This window comes from Onychomys torridus, chromosome 5, assembly GCF_903995425.1.
Source record: "Onychomys torridus chromosome 5, mOncTor1.1, whole genome shotgun sequence".
Classification (NCBI taxonomy): Eukaryota; Metazoa; Chordata; class Mammalia; order Rodentia; family Cricetidae; genus Onychomys; species Onychomys torridus.
In genome coordinates, this window is record NC_050447.1 from 47,933,764 (window position 1) to 47,960,289 (window position 26,526).

The following is a 26,526-nucleotide window of genomic DNA, read 5'->3' on the forward strand; positions in this document are numbered from 1 at the left end:
CCCCAGCTAACATAATTTTGTTGTTGTTTTGTAGAGAAAAATTGAAATATAGTATCACTTAGACCCCATAACTGTTAACACTTTGCTACATTTTAGTTCCCTGTTTGCTTGCTAATATATTTTTCACTTCTTTGCTGAACCACTGAAAACTTTTGGCAGACACTGATAAATTACTCTGAAACTTTTCAGGCTGTGTCTTCCAACAATAAAGCAATGAGCACAATCTTCTCTTTACAAGTATTTATTTTGAGACAGGCTTCACCATGCATCTCAGAGCCCTGGCTGGCCTGGAATTCCCTTAGTAGACTCAGGCTGGCCTCAAACTCCCCAAAATCTACCTGCCTCTGTCTCCTGTGTGCTGAGATAAAAGGTGCACCCACCTCCTGCTTCTGCTCCTTCTTCTTCCTCCTCTTCTTCTTCTTTTCTTTTGTGCCAGGATTTGGCTCTGTGGTTCAGGGTGCCCTTGAACTCATGATCTCCCTGCCTCAATCTTAGGAGTGCTGGGCTGACAGCACAGTACTACTTCTGCATTCTAAAATTAGCAAGACACCAACCACCCATAGGGATCCATATCTGAAGTCTTGAGTTGTCACAAAAGAAACAGTAAAGTAAACCTGGCTGGGTGTGCCTGCTTCTAGTTCTAGCACTGGGTAGGGAGGGGAATCACTTGAACTCTGGAGTTTGAGAGCAGCCCAGGCAGTTCAACAGGATCCCTTCTGAGAACAAGACAAAAGGAAAGCTAACTCAAAGCACACTACCACCCCATCAAGGCTGACACGTTATATTGATTGTTACGGGTTTTATTTTTAAATTTTACTTTTATTATTTTATTTTCAATTATGTGTATATCTGTGCATCTGTGTTGGTATGTGAATGTGAGTATAGGTGCCCAAGGAGACCAGAAGATGGTGGAACCCAGCGCTTCATGTATGTGTGCTAGGCAAGAACTCTGTTAACTGAGTTACATTCCCAATCTCAAAGGATTTTTTTTTTCTTCGAGACAGGGTTTCCCTGTGTAGCTTTGCGCCTTTCCTGGGACTCACTCAGTAGCCCAGGCTGGCCTCAAACTCACAGAGATCCACCTGCCTCTGCCTCCTGAATGCTGGGATTAAAGGCCTGTGGCACCGCCGCCCGGCAAGGATTTTACTTTTACCCTTGGCTGGCCTGAGACTTATTACTCTGTACTCAAGCTTGCCCTGATCCTCCTGCTCAGCTTCTTGAGTCTTGAGTGCTAGGATTTACAGGCAAGCACAAATTTGTTCAGCAAATATAACATCTGCTTACTTTGTGTGTGGTGCCGGCATTAGAACCTACCACTCCTACTGAACTATGCCTCCAACTCCTCTTAAGAGCACCCTGTGGGAACACATTGGTCAAGACAACTCTCTGGAAAAACCGGATGGTGGTGACACACACCTTTAATCCCAGAACTCGGGAGGCAGAGCTAGGCGGATCTTTGTGAGTTCGAGGCCAGCCTGGTCTACACAGAGAGAGATCCAGGAAAGGTACAAAGCTACACTGAGAAACCCTGTCTCGGGGGTTGGGGATTTAGCTCAGTGGTAGAGCGCTTGCCTAGCAAGCACAAGGCTCTGTGTTTGATCCTCAGTTTAAAAAAAAAAAAAATGCTGGGCGGTGGTGGTGCACACCTTTAATCCCAGCACTCGGGAGGCAGAGGCAGTCGGATCTCTATGAGTTCGAGGCCAGCCTGGTCTCCGGAGTGAGTTCCAGGAAAGGAGCAAAGCTACACAGAGAAACCCTGTCTCGAAAAACCAAAAAAAAAAAAAAAAAAAAAAGGGGTGGGTGGGGGGGGGGGGGGGGGGTTGGGGAATTTAGCTCAGTGGTAGAGTGCTTGAAAAAAGTTGGGTGGGAGAAACGGGATGCCCTGTAACGCATTAAGTGCAGTAGAGGAGTACGCTTGAGCTGGGAAAAATACTAATAAGACCTCGAGTTAAAATGCTTTATTCATCCAGTCACAGGTGCAGAGACTGAGGGAAAGGGCAGTAATTTGTCTGAAGCCACCCAGAATGGGGATGGTGGACCCATGAGCAGGGAGTGTGCAGTCAGGTGGAGTGCTCAGCAGGGGTTTCTTGCCTTTGTGATGAGTCGACAGCTGTCCTGCCTGTATGCACCCGCGTGTTTGTGCTATAGGTAGGTAACAGAATGTGCTAGGACCTCAACATGATTTTTTTTTGAGACAGAAGTCACCTTATGTAGCTCAGTGTGACCTGTAACTTGTGTAAACTAGTCTGCAATTCATGGATGATCCTCCTGCCTCTGCCACCGATGTACTGAAATCACAGGAGGACAATCCCGATCAACGACATCTTTTTTAAATGAATTAACTAGTTTATTGTGTGTGTGCCCTTGTGTATGTCAGTGGACAACTCAGTTTTCCCTTTCTGCCATGTGAATCCCCAGGATGGAACTCAGGTCGTCAACGGTAAAGGAGGCAGGCTCCATTACCCGCTGAGTCATTTCACTGGCTCCTTCAACGTTTATGCCTAGGCTTTACAAACAAAAACATTCCCTTCCCCCACCAATGCCAGGCAAAGCTTGTGACGGGAATGAAGAGTGAAGAAATGAATGAACCGTCAGAAGAGCCGGCTCCACAAGGTAAAGGATCCCTGGGGAGTCTCCAGCGGAGAGTCTCAGGGCCGACTTGACGCGGCCGCTGCGCAGCTCACGCTGGGACTCCACGTTGCAGCCGCGGGAAGCGTGGCCACCTCCATCCGCACGCCCTCGCCGGGAGCGGCCGCCCTCCACGCGCCGCGGGCGGAAGGGTCGCAGGCTGGGGCGCACGCCCACCTGTCGCGCGCAGGCGCAGAACGCCGCCTGCTCTCCCGCGGCGCGGTCAGTGCGCAGGCGCGGCGGCCGCTGCGAGTGTGTCTGTGCGGCGAGAAGATGGCGGCGACGGGGGACGCGGCGTGAGGAGCCGGAGCAGCGCCGAGCCTCATTGAGACGGGCCGCCATGGCCCTCCACAATCCGCAGGTAGCGCGGGCCGCGTCCAGGGCGGGAGGTCTGGGCCTCGGAAAGGCCTCGGGGCGGCGAGCGCGAGGTGCGCGGCGAGCCGGCGGTGGGGGAGGCGCCGGCACGCTGCCGGCCTAGGCCCGCGCCGCGCCCCTTAGCGCTGCGCGCCCCGGCGCTCGAGGCCGCCCGAACTGCCCCGAGAGCTCCCGAGGCCGCAGGGAAGGCCTCCGTGTGCCCGGCCGGCAGCCGCCGAGTCCGGAGCGACGCTCTGGCCCAAGCGGCTCAGGTGGCTGGCTGGTGCGCTACGCGGCGCGAGGACCCGGCCCTCGTCTCCGGGATTCTGTTGCAAAGAAAACGGGGAACCACTGGGGTGGCACACGGTCTCGCCCGGGACTGACACCTTTTGCATGGAGCCGGGGCTGGGTTGGGGCCCCCGCTGCTGCGCCTGGCTCTCTGTGCGGGAGCTGCTCCCACAGAACCCCCTGATAAGACGCACTTCGGAGAAATGAGCAGTCAGCACGTGGTGCTGCTTCTCGGGGCTGCTTTGGGCCCGGCGTTTGTTGAGGTCTCAGACCTAGACTAGAAATTAATCTCCTTTTATAATCATCTTTGGGTGATTTTTCTGCCAGACTGAGAAATAGTGACTCTTGGGAAACTGATGGGGTAGTCAGATCTCAACCTTTCCAAGGCTAGCGGATGGATGGGTCTGTATACAGGTAGGCGAGGTCGATCTGGTTAGACCACTTTTGGAAAAAACGATTGTCTTTATTTGGGGGGCAGGGTCTCCTCCCTCTGTAGCCAGGCTGGTCTTTAACGAGATTCTTCTGCCTCGGCCTGGTGGGGTTGCAGACACCAGCCACCATGTGATTTTGAAAGTTTTTTTTTTTTTTTTTTTTTTTTTTTTTTTTGGTTTTTCGAAACAGGGTTTCTCTGAGTAGCTTTGCGCCTTTCCTGGAACTCACTCTGTAGACCAGGCTAGCCTTGAACTCACAGAGATCCGCCTGCCTCTGCCTCCCGAGGGCTGGGATTAAAGGCGTGTGCCACTACCGCCCGGCTTTGAAAGGTTATTTTAATAACGGTTTCAATGAAGGTATGATGTGGGTTTTAAACCTCGAAACCTTTTTTAATGAAAGGTTAGATCCTAGGAGAAACTGCCTTCTGTTAAATATGTGGTGTTCCCTAGATCAAATCAGAACTTTGCCTGTTTGACCTTTTCCCTCCTTTCGTAAATTTACCTTTGTATTTGGGATAGTTCTTTTCAATAGAAAGGGAATTCGCAATTGTTTAATATTTTTTGACAAATGCCATTCAGAAGTTTTTTCGAGACAGGGTTTCTCTGTAGCTTTGGAGCCTGCCCTGACTAGCTCTGTAGACCAGGCTGGCCTTGAACTCACAGAGATCCACCTGCCTCTGCTTCTGGAGTGCTGGGATTAAAGGCGTGTGCCACCACCGCCCAGCTTTTTTTGTTTTGTTTTGTTTCGTTTTTTTCGAGACAAGGTTTCTCTGTGTAGCTTTGGGCCTTTACTGTATCTCGTTCAGTAGACCAGGCTCAGTAGACCAGGCTGGTGTCGAACTCACAGAGATCCGCCTGGCTCTGCCTACCGAGTGCTGAGATTAAAGGCGTGTGCCACTACCGCCCAGCTTATTAGTTTTTAAGTTGTAGACAGATCTTCACTACACAGCCCTTGGCTGACTTGGAATTCAGACAACTGCCTACTTTTGCCTCCAAGGTGCTGGGGGTTTTAGGCATTCTTGGCCACACCTGGCTGTATTCCGACCTTTTTAAATTTTTTTTTAATTTTTAAAAATTTTATGTGAATGAATGTGCCTTCCTGGTGCCTATTGAAATGAGGAAGAGGGCTTTGGAGCTCCTGGAACTGGCATTAGAATGGTTGTTAGCCTCTGTGTGTGAGTGCTGGGAATGGAACCTGAGTCCTCTAACGGCTTTAAACCCTAGAGTCATCTGTCCAGCCTCTCCTCAGAGGTTTTAAGAAATTTCAGTCTCTTACTCAACTCAGATACGCCTTTAGTCTCAGCATTAGGGTGGTAGAAGCAGGCAGAGCTCTGAGTTCGAAGCCAGCCTGGTCTACATAGTGAGTGTCCAGGAAAATCGAGGATATAGTGAGACCTTGTCTCAAAACAAACAAACAAACAAACAAACAAAAAATTCTCATTGACTGCCTTGTTTTACTTTTGGAATTGGTCTGTAGGGTTCATTCTGAACTTAGCTATAATGTAATGCTTTCTTTGGATTTTGAGATGAACTGAACATGTTTAAGCATAATTCACTTTTTCAGTCACCAGTCCAATGTCAAGTTGATGGAAGTGCTAGTGGTGTTTTGTAAACTTGCAATTTGTCTTGGGTTCATTGTCCTGGCATTTAATTTTGCAGGAGGACAGTATATGCATGTCTTTAGGAGTCAGACTGGCAGATCTAGCTAAACATAAATGTTAGCAGTGCCTTGGATCTTCTAGTGGCAGAAAGGGGAAAAGCTGATAGTTTGAGTCCTGTTTTAGTTTTGAAAGAATAGTAGTAGAATAGTTATGTAAGGTTGAGCATACCTGTAAGCCCAGGATGGTAGAGGGGGAGGCAGGAGGATCGGTAGTACAAGGTCAGCCTTGGGTTACATAGCCAGTCTCAGGCTAGCTGGGCTATGAGAGTCCTTGTCACACACTTGTGTACACACACACAAAACAAAACAGGATTTCACTCTTGGATCTGTCTTGAGTTCTGAGTATTTTAACAATGAATTAGTTCATTCATTCATGAAATACTGGCAGTTTACCATGTGCTGGAGTCCATGATGTGTAAACTGGGTGGTTTTTGTTTAGATGTTTTTGGAGACAGGGTCACTGTATAGTCCAGGTTGGCTTTAGACACTCAGTTTTCCTGCCTGAGCTTCTCCGGGAGCTTCTCCAGGACTGGGATTTTAGCCGGGAGCCTCCATATTCTAATACTCTAGTTTTTTGTTGAAGTAGCTTCCGCAGGTTCAGTTAAGGGTCAGATTTCAGTGGATTTGCAGAGTTACAGGTTAACTCTTTCATATAGATTGTAGCCATGTTTTGAACTGTGTGTTTGAACCCTGTTCTGTGGATTGAAGGGCAACAGCGAGGAACTTGGAAACACTGCAGGATGTGTTCCTGTTCCCCAGCTGAACCAGTTCAGAGGAGGAGCTCTTACCTGAGGTGGAAGTGAATCTGGCATGCATGCTGTCAGAACTGGCTCAGTGAGCTGAGGGGATTAATTTGAAGCTACCAATATGCTTTGTTTTGGAAGAAAAGTCCATGTTGATTCCAGTGTTGTTTCTGCACCTAGGCTGGAGAGCTTGCTGTTTGTTGGTTTCTGTTCTCCTTTACACAGACCCCCACATCTTTCATGTTGGAATTTCTTGGATGTAGTTTATGGCACATGGCAGAGTGTTAAACTGTCATGGACTTCATTTGTAACTGATGGCTAGAATAGGATAATTTTTAAAAGGATTTTTTACTTTTTTTAAATACAATGTTGCATTATGTAGCAGTGGTAGTCGCAGACTTCAGACTTGCAGAACTCCTACTTCAGTCTCCTGAGCTACCTCACTCGGCAATGAGATCAGAATCAGACAGAATCTTACAGGGCATAAGCATCTGAAATAAATAACAGTTTTGAAGTGATCACAGAGTATTTGAGGATTTTTTTTTTTTTTTTTTGGCATAAAAACAGTAAAACATTTCTGTCAATCTTGAGACTGTGTGCTATGAGAAGTCCAGGAGCTGGTAGTCTGCTGAATGCAAATTGCTATGTTTAGGGCCTCACCCTCTTGTCCTTTCAGTTCACCCTGTTGGGAACTCAGCACAGAAATCAGTGGACAGTAAGTGCACAGACTGCATTCTGGGTTCTTTTCTAGGGCTGACATTAGGGTAAGTATTTCAGTTTGTTACGTGGAAGTAGAATGATTTGAACAGTGGTGCGCACAGGAGAATTGAAAGGAGAAAGATGCCATAATCTGGTGACTGCCTCCTGCAGGCTAGATGGTCAAGAGTGGGGAACAATTGTCACTTGGATGAGGTACGCATATCAAGTCATTTTTAGTTGTGTGAACTATAGGTGTGTCAGTACTTCTGAGCAATGAATCAAGTTTTCAGGGTACACTAGATGTGACTGGGGACACTTCTCCCGGATAACTTACCAAACTATGGGAAGTGGTTAGCAGAGCTTGCTTTTGATTTATAATTAGGCTAGTGCATTGCAGTCAACTGGTCCACATGAAGAATCACTGTTGCAGAGCAGACACATGTCTGCAGTGGAATTTGCTGGCCATAGGCTGTTGGATTAGCGTCATTTGTCTCTTAGTGCCACTTCAGCAGGGCACTATTCATTTCTGAGACTTGCATGTGCTCGGACTGCAGTTTTCTGTCTGTGGAAGTGATCTGCTAAAGGCCCTGTGCGACCATCCTGTCGCGACAGGCTGGATTAAGAACTAGTGTTGGGGATTGGAGATAGGGCTCTGTGGTTAAGAGCATTTCTTGCTCTTGCAGAGGACCTGGGTTTATTCTTGAATGATGGCTCACAATGTTGCCTGTAACTCCAGTCCCAGGATATTTGACACCCTTTTTTTGGCATTCTCAGGCACTGAGTGCACACAATCAATACCCAGACATACATGCAAGCAAAACACCCATATTCATAAAAGTGAAAAAAAAAAAGTAATGGATAAAGCTTGGTAGTGCACAAGTTATCCCAGGACATGGGAGGCTGAGTATGGTTGGGAATTTAAGGCCAGTATAGGCTACATAGCAAAATCCTATCTGAAAAAAATAAAAAAGAATGAACATAAATTGGAACATAAAGGTAATCCACATGACATGTTTGTTTGTTTCAAAGACCAGAAAATGCTTGATTTATAGTAAATCTGAGTGTGGCTCTTCAGATTATAGATGTTCATGAGCTGGTTATTTTCTTAGTATTGAGAAACTCTTTGGCAGTGATCCAGTTTTCATTGGAAGACCTAGAAAATCAGAAGCTGCCCACTTCTGTTCAGCCCATCTCAACACCTATTGTTATCTCAATCCTGGGAACAGGGCAGGGATTTTAGACTGGTATAGAAGAGGGATTTTAGACTGGTATCAGAAGACTCCAGGACCTCTTCCTGGAACTTCTCTTTCATGCTCCCAGGAGAGTTGAGAGGATTTACAGAACACATGGGAATGGGGCTGCTCCCTGTGTGTAGGTGCATGCCATGTGCATGTAGAGACCAGACACTTGGGTGCTTCTCTACCTTAGTGCACTGAGGCAGGGTCTCTTACTGAAGCCAAAGCTTTTGTTCCAGCTAGGCTGGCTGATAAGCTAGTTAACTAGCAGGCTCTGGGATCTGCTTGTCTCAACCTCCCCAATGCTGGGGTTGACTTTTTAGGATCCTTAGGACCCTATTTTAGGAGGCTGTGTCTGTATGCTTCTTTGCTGGCAGGCATCTTGAGGACCATATCTAAGAGTCTCACAAGCAGTGACTTAAATGAAAGCCTCTCCTTCATTCATTTGGTGCCTAGTTAACAGAAGCTGCATCGCTCTTTGTGAAGAAATGGTCCTTTTAAAAAATAATTTAAATTTTTTTACATTACATATCTCTGTATGTGGGGGTATGTATGTACACATGTGTGCAAGTGCTTGTGCAGGCCAGAAGAAAGCTATAGGTGATTGTGAGCCATCCATTGTGGGTGCTGACACTGAATTTGTTCCTTTGCAAGAGCAGAGGTCCACATGGGCATGCATACCTACACATTCATGTGCATGTCCCACATACTTGACTGCTGAGCCAGCTCTCCAGCCCCAGCTCCTTTAAAATAATTCTTCTGTATTTCTGTGTGTTGATGCATATGTGGAGGTTAGAGGGTAATTTTGTGGAGTCATTTCTCTCCACTATGTGGGTTATAAGAATGGAACACAGGTCATCAGGCTTTACCTGCTGAGCCATTTGGCTAGGCTCAAAATGTGTTTTTCAAACTTTGCCAGGCAGTGGTGGCAAACACCTTTCTTTAATCCTAGCTCTCAGGAGGCAGAGTCAGGTGGGTCTCTGAGTATGAGGCCAGTCTGGTCTACATAGAGTTCCAGGACAGCTAGGGCTACACAGACAAACCCTGTTTCAAAAACAAAGACAAGAATGTGTGTGTGTGTGTGTGTGTGTGTGTGTGTGTGTGTGTGAGAGAGAGAGAGAGAGAGAGAGAGAGAGAGAGAGTTAGTTAGTTTAAAGTTTAAATGTAGCTAAGGCTGCCTTCAAACTTACTCAATCATATGTGGATTTCAGAGGTGGATCCCACATCTTGGCTTGTACAGCAGCTGCCTTTCCCTGCTGAGCCATCTTGCTGGCCCAGGACTTAATATTAAAATACATGCTCTGCCTTCTTTACCTTCCACTAATTATACACAAGGCCAAGTTGCAAAAAGATGCAACATCTTTTCCTTATGGTAGACCCATCAAAGCTGTGGGGTAAGCAGGATAGTTTGAAAATGAAGCTTAATTTCAGGTTCTGTGATTTCTGTCCAGTCTGTTTCTTCCCCATGTGTTTGAGCATTTTTCCTGCATGTGTTTGTGGACCTCTGGAGGCCAGAAAACCATATTGGATTCTCTGGAACTGGAGTTGGACAGATATGGCTGTGAGCTGTCATGTGGGTCCTGGAATCTTGGGTCCTTTGCTGGAGCAGCTGGTCCCTTTAATCACTGAGCCATGCCCCCCTCCCTTTTTAAAAGTAACTTGTTTTATGTGGACTGGTGTTTCGTCTGCATGCATGTCTATATGAGGATCCTGGGATCTCCTGGAACTGGAGTTATAGACAGATGTGAGCTGCCATGTGGGTACTGGGAATCAGACCCAGGTCCTCTGGAAGAACCTAGTGCTCTTAACCACTGAGCCATCTTCCCAGCCTCCCCCCCCCCATGCTCTCTTCTAACCTTAGCTGTTATACAAAGAAACCATTTGTCAAACCCCGCCCCCCCATTGAAATTTAAAAATTATTTTTTTTCTGTGATGGAGCAAGTGTTGTATCCCTGAACCAAGTTACCATCCTAGCCCATATCTTGATATATTTAAATTTTTTTGTTTTTTGGTTTTTTTGAGACAGGATTTTTTTTATAGCCCTGGCTGTCCTGGAACTCTAGACCAGGCTGACCTCAAATTTACAGGTCCGCCTGCTTCTCTTGAGTGCTGGGATTAAAGGCGTGTGCCACCACTGCCTGGCTGACTTTTTTAAGTGTAGTTTTAGAATCATAACAAAGCTGAGAAGATAAAGACAGCTCCCACATAACCCTTCTTTTGGTATTTTAAGTAGTGTTTTCCTTTAGGTGGCTGCCAAGGCCATCTCTATTTAAGACCCAAATTAGGCTTCCTGGGTAGGTGTGATCATTTGTAGAAAGGAGTGTACAGTACAACACTGAACTTTGAAGGGGCATTGCAGCAGCTGGGCACTGTAGTTTGTGTGGTCCTATGTGGGTCTATATGGCCCCGTGTCAGCTGTCACACACTGTTATCACGATTCCACACACACCACAGAAGAGAGGCAGGGCTCTAGGTCAGGAGGCTGATAAGTCAGTGGCTCAGGAGACTTAAAAGCAGGTCTTTGGCCTTCTAGTACATATTTTCCTACTTTGTAGAATTGCTTTTATAGAGGACACTAGGCCAGGGAGGGACTTCTTTTATAGTGATTCTCAAATGAAAGGTAGGATGAAAGAATGGTTGAGATAAAGCTGGGCATGCTTGCAGGTGTTACTGTGCTAGCTAATGTGTGGGTTACACTTTGATAACAGCACTTTTGGGTTTTACTTTTACTTATAAAACAAAGACATGTCTTTTGTGCGCTACTTAACCCCTGCAAAGAATAGGGGGAATTTAAAGTAAAAGATAAAAAAGTTTTCCTCACTGGGCCTTGATCTTCAGTTTGTTTGTCTTTTCTATGTTTTTGCTTAGACCTTTTTGTTTTGTTTTAGGGACAGGATCTCTCTGAGTTGGTAGTCTGGGCAACTCGCTGGATTTAGATTGCTCTTTGTTGCCCAACTACTGGGGTCAGGGCCTGGAGCTGCCACACTCAGTGTGTGTATTTTAAAGGCAGGGTCTCTGTAGTCTGTATCTTACCCCACCTCCCCATCCTGGGGCCCCACCTTAGGATTGTAGTGTGCCATATACTGGAACAAACAATTTAGAAACTGTGCTGAGTTTTCAGCACATTTTATTATTATTTTATGTGTATGGGTGGTGTACTACACATGTGCCTGGTGCCCACAGAGGCAAGAGAGGGCGTTGGATACCTTGGAACTGGAGTTACAGATGATTGTGAACCACCATGTGGGTGCTGGGAATTGAAGTTGGGTCTTAACAGAAAGGTAGCCAGTGCTTTTTAACAGCTAAGCCACCTCTGCAGTCCCACATTACACTATTAACTGTAGTCTCATGCTCTCGCTTGATACTGTAAAAAGAGGTGATTCTCAGTTAGATTCTTGTTGGTCCATTATCTCTACTAGAGGGACTGAAGGACAGACCATTCTTTGGAGAGAGTGGTAGGTATCTGTCTGAGTGGCTAGAGAGGAATCTGCTAATTAACCTGAAATGTTTCTTTTCCTTTTTTCTTTTAAACATGTTTCCTTTTCCTTTATATGTATGGGTCTTTTTGCTTGCATGTATGTCTGCACCATGTGCATACAGTGCTGGTGGAGACCTGAAGAGGGTGATACTATGGGACTGAGTTACCATGTGGGTGGTGGTGAGCTACCATGTGGGTCCTGGGAATCAAACCCCAGTACTTTGGAAGAGCAGCCATTGTTCTTAACTGCTGATCCATCTCTCCAGCCTCTTAACTTGAAATGTTTTCTGTCTTCTCCACTGTTATCTTTTCTTCTCTTTATCAGTATGCTGCAGAGGTTAGATAAATAAAACATTCCTTACCCTCTAACTTTGACTTGTTTCTAGACCAGCACATTTACTTCTGACTCTAGTAAAATGCAAAACTAGGGCTTCTGTAGTAGTTTGTGAGTTTCCTCTCTCCCCTCTCCCCCCTCCCCCCCTTCCACTATATAGCTCTGGCTGTCCTAGAACTCACTATGTAGACTAGGCTGGCCATGAACTCAGATGCAAAACCAGTGGTGGTGGAGCATGCATTTAATTCCAGCAAGACAGCCTGGTCTACAGAGTGAGTTCCAGGACAGCCAGGGCTACACAGAGAAACCTTGTCTTGGAAAAACAACAACAAAAAACAAAACAATAACCTCACACCTCACAGAAATGCATTTGCCTCTGCCTCATGTGCTAGGATTAAAGGCTTGTGCTACCATGTCCTGTCACAAAATATGCTTTAATGCCTCCAGTCGAGGTAGGTGTGAATGTCAATAAAAATACAGCCTTGTCCCTTCAGTGCTAGTGTGCACTTAGCAGTAGTTGGAACTGTGGCCCTGAGGAACCTGTAGTCTTGCCACTGTCTTCAGAGCAGGAATCTCAGTCTTATTTGTGAGTTTTTATGTAACTAATATCCTTTAGCAAACATTTACCCAGCTTTTGTTTTTCCTCTGCCTTTGTTGGGGTTCATTTGTTATAATCATAGATGTCCCCTAAAGCCTCCCCTTCTCCCTCACCTTCCCACTAGGTGCCTTGTTTCCTAGTTTCTCTTCTTCCTTCCTTCACATCCTTGGTTCATATATCTATAATGCCAAGGAACCATGGATGAGCAAGAACATGTGATGTTTTTTCTGAGACTGGCTTTATATGATCTCCACCAGTGTCCATTTTTCTGCAAATTATGTAGATGTGTTCTTCCTCATGGTCAAAGGATGTCTGTTGTGTGTGTACACATTTTTTCTGTCACCTAAGTGGTTTTTTTTTTGTTTGTTTTTTGTTTTTATTTTTTAAGGCAGGGACTCTTAAAGCCCAGGTGGCTTTGAACTGTGCCTGAGAATGAACTTGCTCCCTCCACTTCTGTAGTGCTGGGATCACGGGTGTGGGTAGCCATGTCCTGTTCTATAGTGCTGAGGATGGAACCCAGGGCTTCCTGCATATTATGCAAGTGGGAATTCATCAGAGCAAGGGGTGGGAGAGCTGTTTGAGGGACAAAAGCAGAGGAGGTTTCTGAGACCCAAGGCTGGGTAGGTAGGTACAGAGATAGCTCATTACACCAAGCTAGTTTCTATGTCACAGGAGTGGTTTTATGGCCTGGTTTACGCCTGTCTACTACAATTAATAGTAGATCTTCCTTTTGCTTTGAAATGTACCTTTGACTAAGATAATGGTCACTCAAATAGTTTAGAGGAATAGAGACAGATCTCTGTAGCAGAGTGCAAGGTAACACTCCTTTATAGTAGGGCCATGGAGTTACACAGGCATAGCTCAACAGGGCTTCATCTAAAAGGTAAATGCCTATTAAGGTATGTGCTTGGATTCAGTAAGTCTGGCTTGGGCCACAGGGCCACATAAGTTTTTGGGCGATTCCAACACTGCTGGCCTATGAGTGTATCCCTTGAGTAGCTGTGGTCAGGTAGAACTCTGGGAATAATAGAGGGTCTGCACAGTTCTTGAAATCATATGCCAAATGTGTGTACGTGTATTCTTTAGGTATCTTCCCTCCTTCCCTTGCTCTCCCTTTTCCCTCTTCCTTTGCCTTGCACCTGTAAGTCAGGATATTCTCTCCTAGCTACTGCCCCAGCACCATGAATGCCTGCCTGCCTGCTCCTTGACAGGATAATCATGAACTCTAACCCTCTGGAACCATGAGCCCCAATTAATGTTTTCATTTATAAGTCACCTTGGCCACGGTGTCTTAACATAGAAACAGAAAAGACACAGGCAAAACATTAACATAAGAATCTTTAAGCCAGGCATTGGTGGCGCACGCCTCGGGAGGCAGAGGCAGGCGGATCTCTGTGAGTTGGAGGCCAGCCTGGTCTACAGCGTGAGTTCCAGGACAAGCTCCAAAATTACACAGAGAAATCCTGTCTCAAAACAAAACAAAACAAAACAAAACAAAACAAAAAAAAAACCAACCAAACAAAAAAAGATGTTTTTGGTTAGGGATTTAGCTCAGTGGTAGAGCGCTTGCCTAGCAAGTGCAAGGTCCTGGGTTCCGTCCTCAGCTCTGAAAAAAAGAAAAGAAAAAAGAGGCCGGGCGGTGGTGGCGCACGCCTTTAATCCCAGCACATTCTGTGAGTTTGAAGCCAGCCTGGTCTACAGAATGAGTTCCAGGAAAAGGGGCAAAGCTACACAGAGAAACCCTATCTCAAAACACGCCCCCCCCCCAAAAAAAAAGAAAAAGAAAGAAAGAAAAAAATAAAACTAATTCCTCTTATTTCCAATCCAATGGCTGGAGTCTATTTCAGCTTTCATAATCCCACTCACATCTAGACATAGCAGATTAGCTGGCAGCCTCTTACTAACCAAAATGCCTGGCCCCTTAACAGACTCACAAAGTGTTGGCAGATGGATGATGGACCTGAACAGTTTATCACCAACTCTGTTGGTTCCAAAGACATTAAAAAAAGGGGGTGGGGAGCATGAACTTTTGTTGTTATTTGTGTTTTGCCTTCCATGTGTACACAAGTTCTTGTGTGTGTAAAGGCCAGAGGTTGGCGTCAACTGTCTTCTTCTATCCCTCTGCTCCTTACTTTTTGAGCCAGAGACTCTCAATGAACTTGGAGCTTGCTATTCTGGCTAGACTGGATGGCCAGCGAGCCTCCTGTCCACCTCCCACCTGAGAGCTGAGATTACAGGCAATTGCTACATCCAGCTTTTTTTTTTTTTTTTTTTTAAAGATGTATTTATTATGTATTCAGTGTTCTGCCTGCATGTATACCTGCACTCCAGAAGAGAGCACCAGATCTCATTACAGATGGTTGTGAGCCACCATGTGGTTGCTGGGAATTGAACTCAGGACCTCTGCAAGAACAGCCAGTGCTCTTAACCTCTGAGCCATCTCTCCAGCCCTACATCCAACTTTTTTGTACTTAGCTGCTGGGGACTGACCATGGGCCCTTGTGCTTGCATGGCCAGTACACTTCAGTGACTGAACCATGCATGGTTCCCACTCACTAGAATATACAGACATCGTCAGGTCCACTGTTGTCATTATTATAGACAGGGTCTCTACATAGTTCTGGGTGTCCTGTAATTCTGTAGTTAGTGTAGGTTAGCCCCAAACTCAGAAATTTGCCTGCCTCTGCCTCTAGAGCACTGTGATTAAAGGCATTATTGATTAATTAATGACAGGGTCTCACACTGTTGGCCCAGGCTGGCCTTAAACTCAACTATATAGTCCAAGCTGGCCTGAAACTTGGCAATCCTTTTACCTCACTCTTTAAAAGTGATTTTTTTCTTTGCTAATGATTGGTATGGCTCAAAGATTCCATTTGTCAGTCCATCCATTCATTGAATAAATGGGTCATATAACTACACAAAGAAATAACTCCTTACCTTCCTGTTTTCTGTTTTGTTTTTCCCATTCTTAGTCAGGAACTGACAGTGGAAGAGCGTTCTCTTAGGCCCTGGAATTGCCCCCATTCAGAGATTCTGAACTCAAGCAAGTCAGAATCCATCAGCCTTCTGTGGGCTGGACTCCACCCCAGCCACTGATCCAGTTGTTACAGGCATGGCCCTAGTGTGCTGCAACTCTAAGAGGGGCTGGTTTTCTGCTTCTGTGCAGCAAGCAGCACTGATGGCCAGTTGGCTCTTTCCTTCTGGATGTCCAGATTCTGGGCCCCACATACTCCTTCCTGTAGAGAATTTCTGAGGTTTCAGGTTATATTTTCTATTTAAAAAAAAATACTTGTTCTGTTTGCACAGATGTGTACCTGGTACTCTAAGGTCAGAAGAAGTCATCCAGTCCCCTGGAACTGGAGTCATAGGTGTTGGTTTTGAGGGATCCTGTAGGTACTGGGAATTCAACCTGGGTTCTTGTAAGAGCAGCCAGTGATCCTAACCTCTGAGCCCTCACTGTAGCCCCTAAAAACCTTTTTTTTTTTGGTTAGGTTTTTTTGTTTGTTTTGTTTTTGTTTTCTGGTTTTTTGAGACAGGATTTTTCTGTGAAGCTGTGTAACCCTGGCCATAGAAAACATCTTTTTTTGGGGGGAGGGGCATTTATTTATTGGTACCACAGTGGTCAAAGAACAACTCTGGGAGCTGGTTCTCCCTCTACTGGAAAGGTTAGGATGATTGAACTGAGTCTCGGCAGTAAGCACCCTTACCTGCTGAGCCTAGGGGAGATTCTATATCGACTTCCATCTTAAAGAGGTGCGTACAGTTCACTATGTGCTCTAGATTTTCAGGGTGTTTAGGCAGACCACTGGGAAAGCCAGCAAGCTAGATCAGTTATGGCCTCTGCCTTTCAAGTGAAAGCTTATTGATGTGACTTCCTTCCTGGTAGCTGACCTTCAGCTGTTGAGTCTGTTGGTTTGGTTCTAGCAATGTCATTCAGTGGGGAATCCTGTAGAACACAGGATACCTACACGTTTCTGTAATTAACTGTAATTTGCTCAGCCTTAGTCAGTAGTTGGTGAAGTCTTGGCCAAGGGTTGGGTTAGAGATTTCAAGGGGAGCAGGCCACCACAGTGAACTAACAGCAATGTACTGAGCTCCAGTCCTGTACAGTACACATGCCCACTGTAGCACCCATACAGTTACAGAATATTTCCATGCCCCCCGAAGTTCTCACCCTTCCAGGGGAACTGGTGCCTGCTGGTCAGAGCTCATTCCTCAGTCCTGTCCCAGGAGAATGACGAAACTGTTTTTGTCCTTTATCTGCCTCTTTTCCATTTCCCCTTTTCTTAAGGTTGGCTCCAAGGTAAGTGTAGTGTTTAGGAAAATAGTTGGAACTCACTTCCCAGTTAGTCCACTGTTGTATGTCTTAGGAGGTCTAGCATAGTGAGTGTGTTTTGTGAGCAGCCATTGCTGTTCTATAGAAAGGACTAGAAAGCTGATAACAGTAGGGTTTTGTTACATGAATCATGCTTTCTAATTTTGAGATTGCATCTGTAGCAACAGCTTAGCTCAAGTTTTCAATGGAAGTACCAAGAATATGCAGCTAGCCCGTTTAAAGCCTGACAAAATTTTAGTAGTTGGAATAAAATATGCCTACAAAGCTACTTTACTTTAACACCAAACTGAAACACTACTCTCCAAAGCTGGGTGTTGCTGTCTGGGAAAATGGCTTTGTAATGCTAATGGCTTTGTTCCCTTCTGCTCAGGACCCTCTTCCCAGAAAGCAAAGCAGGATTAATGTAGTTCTGTCAGGGGAGAAATGAATAGCGTTTCCCCTGCTATTTGTAGCACTCATCAGCCTGCAGTTCACTTGTATTATGACAGCCTATGGATATCGTGATGTCCTGAATCCTTGGCATCTGCTCAGATTATCCTCAGTCTCACACAGTTCACCTGGGGTAGGTGGTGCTTAGTAAAATAAATATTGTTATGTCAGTGAGACTCCTGGTTTGCATGGACTCAGCAGTGTCACCTTCAGGTATTTCCCAAGCCACCAGACCACTCCAGAGTGTGCCTCTTTTTTTTTTTTTTTTTTTTAAATTGTATAGACAGTTTCTCTGTGTAGCTCTGGCTGTCTAGCTCTGTAGACCAGGCTGGCCTTAAACTCAACAGGAACCCACCTGCCTCTGCCTCTTGAGCACTGGGTTTACAGGCGTGCACCACCACACCCGGCTCACTTCCCCTTTTCAGCGGTGGCCTTTTTCTAGTTAAGGTCCTGTTGAGCAGGTATTGGTGTGTTGTTTCCAGGTCCATGTTTCCCCTTCTTTCTTGTTTTTGCTTGTTTTGTTTTGTGTTTGTCATGCTTGGGACACGGGTCAGAGCCTCACAAATGCCAAGTATCCCCCACCCCAGTCCTACCTACGAGCTTTGTCAGTTGGTGAGAAGTCTGGAGCTACCTGACCCAGCTTATCTTCTGCAGGGAGAATGAAGGCTTTGCTCCCTCACAGTATCTGTTGCTTTGAAGGATGGCCCAAACCTCCCAGATAGCAGGAAGACTGACCAGAACCCCTTTGTTGGCTGTGGCGGGCTTCAGCCTGTCTGCATAGTTGCACACTGCAGTGGTAGGGAGACTGTCGTCCTAAGAGCTTATGGTGACTGCCATCTCCCTTGGAAACTGAGAAGTACTGAACAGAGCAAAGCATCAGCTGATTACTTGTCTCAGAGCTGCCCCTCAAATTACCAGGAACCTTTTCAAAAGGCAAAGAACATTAATTTGAGGGCTGTGGACATATTCAGTTGAATTTCTAGAGGTGAAGTCTTAGGGGCCGAGAATGCTGTTCTCTGGTGCCCCCTAGTGCCATGCAGTAATGGCAGCCCTTAAGTTTCCCTTGCTGGCAGATAGTTTCCTGTATTCTCATTTATGCTTCTGCAGGTGAACCTGGAGCATCTTCTCCACCTTCCCTGGCAAGAGACTATTTCTGAGCAGATGTCTTTGTCTTTCTTCCAGTTCTTCTCTTATATTGTTTGTGTGTGCCACTCCCTGGAGCTTGGCCTCTGCTGTTTGCAGTTTTATCAGCATATTGTAATTTCCTTTTTCTCCTTCCTATAAATGTAAACTATTTTTAAGGCTTGTTCTCTGAGCAGCACTCTGCAATAGTGATAGTGATATAAATGCTTTTCAGAGTGACTCTTATTTATTTTATATATGTGGATTTTTTTTTTTTTTTTTTTGGTGGAGCTGAGGATTGAACCCAGGGCCTTGTGCTTGCTAGGCAAGCACTCTACCACTGAGCTAAATCCCCAACCCAGGATATTTTTTATAATTATTTATCTATCTATATATCTATTTATTTATATGTGCATTGGTGTTTGTTTTGCCTGTGGAAGGGTGTTGGGTCCCCTGGAACTGTAGTTACAGACAGTTATGAGCTGTCATGTGGGTGCTGGGAATTGAACCTGGGTCCTCTGCCGGAGCAGTCAGTGCTCTTAACTGCTAAGCCATCTCTCCAGCCCCGTATGTGTACCTGCCTGTGTTTCTGTGTACCATGTGCTCTTCAGAGGTCAGAAGAAGGAGTAGAATTCCATGGCAATGCTTGTGAACTACCATGTGGGTGCTGGGAATGGAATTCAGGTGCTCTTTAACTCCTGGGCTGTCCATGCAGCTTCCTGGGGGATGTTTAACTGGTTACCACTTACATAGGAGTCACTTTGGTTAGGCAGATGTATTTGTGTATCCAGTATAGTTGTAGCCCCCACTCCCTATTTTTAATGAGTCCCCTGGCCTCAGATCTCAGTGTCTTCATCTTTCCGACCTTTGACAATGCCATCAGGGCTTCTGTTACACATCTTTACTGTGTCCCATCAAAATGATTTTTGTGTGAGCAAAGCTGGTGCACAGAAGAGGCCTATGTGGATATATTCACAGTAGGTGGAGACCCTGACCCAGGCTCCTCTGAAGTGGATGCTCCAGATGGCAGAACATCACTGTCTGGCTTCAGCAACAAAACTGAAATAAACCTTTTATATTAGTGGTGTAATGGCTTACTTACAAAAACGCATGAAAATAGATTTCATTACAGCAGGAGGATGTGCTTCATGTGTTTTGATGGAGTAATCAATTGATGTACACGAACCAGTGGGAAGGGAGTCAGGATGGAGTTGCAAACAGACAGCTCTGGCTATCCATTTCATTGTCATTCACTAAATGGTACTTGGTGTCACATAGCTTCTAGTTAACAGTTCTCATGGTATCCTTAGATGGATTGAGTGTTTTCAGCGGAGTGTCATCTGATGGTAGAAGTCTTCACTCATGGACAGTCAGTGCCTGTGCAGGGATAGATTTGAGCGTGTTTGGAAGTGAACTCTGTTATTTATACCAACACATCTTTTCCCTTTTTTTTTTTTTTTTTTGAGATGGATTCTCTACACAGCTCTGGCTGTCAAGGAACTCACCTTGTAGACCAGGCTGACCTCAAACTTAGAGAGATCCACTTGCCTCTGCCTCCTGAGTGCTATATTGACATCTTAATTAGTTTCTGTTTTGCCTGAATGTATTTCTGTGCACCATGTGCATGCTTGGTGCCCATGGAGGCCAGAAGAATGTATTGGATCCCCTGGAACTTGGGATACAGTTGTGTGCCATCATTGGAATGTTGGGAATTGAACCTAGGTTCTCTGCAACAGCAGCTACTGAGCCATCTCTTTAGTCCCTAAGTAGTTTCTTGAATAAAACATAATTTAACAACAAAAATTCCAAAACACCCCCACCTCCATGTGCAACTGTCCACCTCCATAGAGCTCTGTCAGACTGGGTGTAAACAAAAATGTGCATTTTTATTTCTCGTCACATGGTGGTGCTGGGGGCTTCTTTGTTCAGTCATATATTGAAGCTTTCTGTCTGTAACATGTTGTCTTGGTTGGCCTTGAACTAACAGAGATCTGATAGATGCCTGTCTGCCTCTCTAGTGCTAAGACTAAAGGCATATACCACTATGCCCAGGTGTGAATCTGTAAGAAAAACATTAGAGCAGATTTTTTTTTCAAGTGATACTGGACAAATAATGAACTAAATGAAAGTATCAGGAGAGATTTCCACTGGGGTCTTCTAAGCACTTAGTTCCTCCTCCAGTGAAGGAGCCTGGATTTGTAGTCCAGGCTGGAAGGCATGTGATCTTGGTTCCTCTCTCTCTACTGGTACATTTCTAAGATTTAGATTTTAGCCCTTAATGGATTAAAGCCATCACTTTAAAAAACTTCCTTGCATATGGACACATTAGGAATTGTGTTTAGAAGTGTAATTTAAATGAACATTTTTGGGTTGGAGAGCTGGTTCAATGGTTAGCACTCTTGCTGCCCTTCTGGGTTCAGCTCCCAGCACCCACCCATATCAGGCAGCTTGCAGCCACCCATAACTTCTAGCTTCAAAAGATCCAACATGTCAGATTTAATTCTCACTCTCTCTGAGTTCCGTGGATCCTACTTCTGTATCCATCTCTGTCTGTCACCATAGTTCATTTAGTGGGATTTACAAATCTGCACACAGGTGTTTGGATGTTAGCGGTGATGACGTTGAACCCAGGTCTTTCATTTGCTTTGCCACTGAGCCACCACATCCCTGGTCTTTTGAGAAAGTTTTATATACTTTGTGTAAAATATTTATAGGATGGAATTCTGTGAAAATAAATATAGCATTCTAGGTAAAAGTACTTCTTGAGTTTCAAAACTGGCCAGTTGCTGTATACACTGCTTCTGCCACTAAAAAACAAGTTGAGTTTTTTTAATTAGTGTTTTGAACTTAATTTGGTTTTCACACCCTTCTGTTCTCTGATAGGATAGTTCCTTTCTTATGTGTTTCTTCTGTTGTTTTTCACCGGCCATACTGGGAGTGATGTTAATTAATATAAGCTTTCCTGTGTTGTAAGTGATTGGTAAAAGGCTGAGTCCCAAAGCATTTCACAAGAAGACTAAACCGTGGCGAATCTCAGTGTTTCCACCATCGCCATCAGTCCAGTTCCCTTGTAGACTTGGTCATATGTGAGTGGTATGTGGGGACTGTTTTGTTTTCAGTGGTTGTTATGGTTTTGGTAGACAGCCAAATGGCCTAGGAAATGCTCTTTCCAACAGTGGCTTTTTGCAAAATAATGAATATTATTTACTGTAATACTTTTGTTTGTTATAGAACACAGGTTTATAAACTTCCCTGTAAGTCATTTCTAGACTCAAAGTTTCAATAGAGCTGAAGACACAGCTCGACTTGTACTCAGTCCTGAGTTTTACACATAGGTTACTGGCTAAAGGAATGAATGCTGTGTAAATCTTCCATGATGATACTTGTTAGTAGTAGACTTCTTAAAGCTCCTAGGAGCTGGTGGCCTCCTGGCAGACTTAGCTATATCAGATCCTGTCAGGGAAGATCACACCCAGCACTCTATGAAGATAGAGGGTTTTGTCTACCATATGTGTCATTTATTATAAGCGGCGCTGTTTACTGTGTGAGAAAAGCCACACAGTGCATGGATTACATAGGCCCTGGGATGACTAAGCAACTTGCCTGGCTACTGGACTACGCATGTGCAATAATGTAGCTGGGGGAGTGCTGCTAGGAATTCTAACAATACCTATCTGAGTCCTATTATAGTTCATGTCTAGAGTAAATAACATGTCTTTAAAGATTGTTAGTCAGGATCACTGACACTTTTCTACGAAATTTGCTGTCCTTTGGCAGAGAAAAATGAAATGAAGGTGGGTAATGATGTGACTCAGCTAAAAGCTAAATGGAGGTGAAAAGGTGAACCAGGAAGTTTTCCCACAGGCAGGAGCCTGCATGCTCTGTGACCACACTTGACTTGATTCAAAATAAGCATTTTCAACCTTGTTCTTCGACAGTTAATAGGAGAGGTTAGGTGCCCCCCCCCCCCCTTTTTTTGCATGTCATGGGGAAATACCACCCCTGGGAACTTCAGCTTTCAGCTCCTCATTTCTTACTTGAAAAGGATTTGGGGAATTCTAGTCCAAGTGTTTCATAGGACAAACACTGTATAATATGTGGCTTTTAAAAAAATAAGTAATGTGTATATTGAATGTAATCAAGCATTCTTATCATTTTCAGTATATTTTTGGCGATTTCAGCCCTGATGAATTCAATCAGTTTTTTGTGACTCCTCGCTCTTCAGTTGAGGTAAGAAAAATTGTTTTCGTGCACTCATGTGTTGAAATGATTGACAGTTCACTTTCTCTTTAATTGAGAGACCTAATGCGTAGATGAGTAGAGACTACACCAGGAGTGTGCTGGACCCACTTGTTAGCTCTTGTATTTGCTCTAAATTTTGAAGATGTTAAGTATAGTTGCACACCCAGTTGAACCCCTATTTCTTCTTCCTGCCTACCTTTCCCAGAGGTAGTGACTGCTAGGGTGGGCAGCACACTGTGTCCACAGGAAGTGTCAAATGCTGTGTGCTTTAAGATTGTCCCTTTGCAGTTCCCTTTATGCCGAGTTTACGAGTATACATTTGTACTTTTGTTGTTGTTACTATTTGTTTGTTTGTTTAAAGATTGTTTTATGTGTATGAGTGTTTTGCCTGTATCTATATGTACCATTTGCATGCTTGATGCCCATGGAGATCAGAACAGAGTATCAGATACCCTGGAGTTATAGATGGTTGTGAGCCATGTTGTTGATACTGAGAACTGAACTCTGTAAGTGCTGAGCCACCTCTTCAGCACCTGCTTTCTGATTTTAATTGCTCAGTAGGTTCCTCACACACATTGTAATTTATTTATTATACTATGTTAGTTTAGTGTAGGACTCCTTGTTTGGGTTAGTGGGTTCCTGAGGGAGTACGTGATGGTGTCTCACTTCTTTGGCCTTCTATCCCATAGATTCCCTCTCTACACACTTTTTTCTTTTGTTTTGTTTTTTTGTTTTTCGAGAGAGGGTTTCTCTGTGTAGCTTTGCACCTTTCCTGGATCTTGCTCTGTAGACCAGGCTGGCCTCCAACTCACAACTCACAAAGATCCGCCTGGCTCTGCCTCCCAAGTGCTGGGATTAAAGGTGTGCACCACCACAGCCCGGCTTTTTTTTGTTTTTTTTTTTCTTCAATTTTTGGAGACAGGGTCTCACTGTGGCCTGGAACTTGCTAAGTAGATCAGGCTGGCCTTGAATTCACAGAGATCAACTTGTGTCTGTCCCCAAGAGATGAGATTAAAGACATGGGCCACTGTGCACTCACTCCAGCAAGCAAAATGGTATATGTTCATGTTCCTGCCTATGACTGTGGTATAGCTTAGGATCTGGCTCTATTCTCCATATGCTGAGGGCTATAAAAATTTAGTGAATCACTTTCTTCTGTATCTCAGGTCAAGAACTGGGGGTGGAGGTGCAGGTGGGGCGGGGACAGGGAGAGTTAAAGTGAGCATCACAGCCAAGAGCTTTTGTGCTCATCTTAGGTCCTTGTTTAAAAAATTGCCCTGTAAGATAGGGTGCCAGGGAGAAACAAACAGGTGAGTTCTGTGTGATCTTAAATATTGATGTTGTTTATAAGGATTGCTCGTATTTCCAGAGCTGTGCTCTGGTTTATGAGCAGTGACTTGAAAGTAGATCTCCCTAGTGGAGAATAGTCAGGTATTTTAGTCGATGTGTTTGAGCCCCAGTCATTATCTTATTACTGGTGCTTGAAAAGTGTTTATTCCAGGAGATGCTCAGATCTTAGTATTGGAAGCAACACACGCATCAAGTGTTACTGAACAGATCACCCCAGCACCATAGCTCAGACTGTAGGCACAGGTAGGAGTGTGTGTGTGTTGGGGGGGGGGTACAGATAAGGCTATTCATTGTCATTTAAGGGTTTTCTTTGGGGGGAGCATAGGGTTTCCCTATGTACCCCTGGTTGTCCTAGAACTCACTATGTAGACCAGGTCTGCCTGCCTCTACCTCTCAAATGCTGGGATTAAAGGCGAGCACTGCTAAGCTCCGCCTTAGATGGATTTTTTTTTTTTTTTTTTTTTTTTTTTTGAGACATGGTTTCTCTGTAGCTTTCGGAGCCTGTCCTGGAACCTGCTCTGTAGACCAGGCTGGCCTCGAACTCAGAGATCCACCTGTTTCAGCCTCCCAAGTGCCAGGATCAATGGCATGCATCACTACCGCCCGGCTAGGTTGATTTTTTTTTTTTTTTTTTAATTATATGTATGTGTGTGTCTGGATGTGGTTTGTGTACTTACGTGTACAATGCCCATGGTGTTGGATTTCCTGGAGCTAGAGTTATAGGCTGTTGTGAACTGATTGACAGTGAGTCCTCTTCAAGAGTAGTATGCACTGGGCAATGGTGGCGCAAACCTTTAATCCCAGCGCTTGGGAGGCAGAGCCAGGCGGATCTTTGTGAGTTCAAGGCCAGCCTGGTCTACAGAGCGAGATCCAGGAAAAAACAAAACAAACACCCCCCCCCCCCCCAAAAAAAAAAAGGTAAGCTCCCTTAGCTGCTGAGACATGTCTTCAGCCCCCTTGATTGGTGTCTCAGTGGCTGGCTTTCAGATTAGGGGGTTGTGTTCCTGAGGCCATTTGACTGAGGAAGTTTGAGAATGTTTGAGGAAACTGGAAACATTACCCTGTGTAGGGCCCCAGGCTTACACAGTTCACAGAATAAGCTGATCCTACTTTGTCTCCAGTTTCTCACATTTGTGTGGGGAGTTACATTTTTGGTTTGATGTATAAGAGACAGAATTTTTTATATTTATTGACAGATAATTCACATAGTATACAATTTTCCTGTTTGCACAATTTGATAGATTTTACTTAAGCCCATGACACCATCTCCACTTCCTGTTTTAGAACATCGCTGTCTTCAAAAATTTCTTTCTTTCCCTTTTTTTTTTTTTGAATGTCGAATGCCATTTATTGAAGGAGGGAGGAGGTCTTAAATACAGACTTACAGGAGGGCAGAAGTTTGCTTTCAGATGTTTTACAATCTTGCATCTAAGCTGTTAACGCCCAATTTGCAGGATACACAGGAATTTCCCTTAAGCATTCAGGAGGGTGGAATCTCACAGGGAATTAGCATAGGGAGGATATCAAGGTCAAGGTCAGCAAGCAAGGCAACAGTTACCCAAAACCAGAGTCAGGGCCCTACAGTCGCCCCCTTTTACTAAAAAATTAGCTTCTGATTTAGGTTGCGTGGGACGTCAGCAGGTCACCTTACCTGTCATGGAGACACCTGTCCAGGCCACACAGGCGCTCTGTCTTAGGTTGATGAGCGCCCCCCCAGGTATTACCCATCTCTGAATACTCATTATCATACAGGCTCAATCTTGTGAGAGCTGCAGAGTTAACTGTTGCCAAAGATCTCCAAGTGTCGCTGGGCTTGCAATCTGTGTGTTCGACACAGAAAAGACCAACAGAAGCCTTTTCTTTTTTTTTTTTTTTAAAGCTGAGGATCGAACCCAGGGCCTTGGGCTTGCTAGGCAAGTGATCTGCCACTGAGGTAAATCCCCAGCCCAACAGACAGAAGTCTTAACCCACCATAGCTGGGCTAAAGGCTACAGCTGAAGCCCAACATGGCAGAGACATATTGGTGAAAGACTCTCCCCTTCTGATGCCAATGGGGATTGAGATCCCAATATGGCCAGCTTTGGCAAGCATTGATGGTGATCTGTTAATTGGTTAGAACAGGTAGCCTGGCTTCCCTATTTGTCTGCTGTCACAGAAGTCCCTCCTGGGGTCTTTGAGAACAGGAGTGTTAGGAACCCTTGTTCAGTGTTTTGAACATCACTGCCCTTCTCAGCCATATTATTGATGATGCTAGTGCCATTAACATGACTTGCCCCATGTGGGGGTGGCTGTTTTGAGAAGAACTAGCTTAGGAGTTCTGGCCTTACAAGGTCTGGGGGTGCAGGAGTTGGTGGCTTGTGTTGTGCTGATCTGATGAATAGTCCCAGGGGTAGTTTACTGTCTGTCTCTCTTATAAAAGGGTTCAGTAATGGAGGCTCTACCCTACTGTCTTATCCGCTCTTACTACATTCCAGAGACCCCATCTCTATACACTACAAGTGAAGTTGCTGTGTGGACTCCTGGGGTGTACATGCACTCTCTCCCAGTAGGCACATGCACTACTACTGACTGGTCCTCCCTCCCAGAGTTGGATTCAAAA

The 26,526-nt window shown here is 45.0% G+C and overlaps 1 protein-coding gene across 1 annotated transcript in view; it reads left to right on the plus strand.

The window, feature by feature from the left end:
* Nucleotides 1–2,429: 2,429 nt before the first annotated feature.
* The window catches only part of Usp10 (ubiquitin specific peptidase 10), a 57,935-nt gene continuing 33,838 nt past the window's right edge, over nucleotides 2,430–26,526 (plus strand). The window contains exons 1-2 of the mRNA XM_036187757.1: nucleotides 2,430–2,989; nucleotides 22,497–22,565. Of these exons, the coding sequence (XP_036043650.1) occupies nucleotides 2,969–2,989; nucleotides 22,497–22,565 (90 nt within the window). The 5' untranslated portion in view covers nucleotides 2,430–2,968. The remainder of the gene's footprint in view (nucleotides 2,990–22,496; nucleotides 22,566–26,526) is intronic.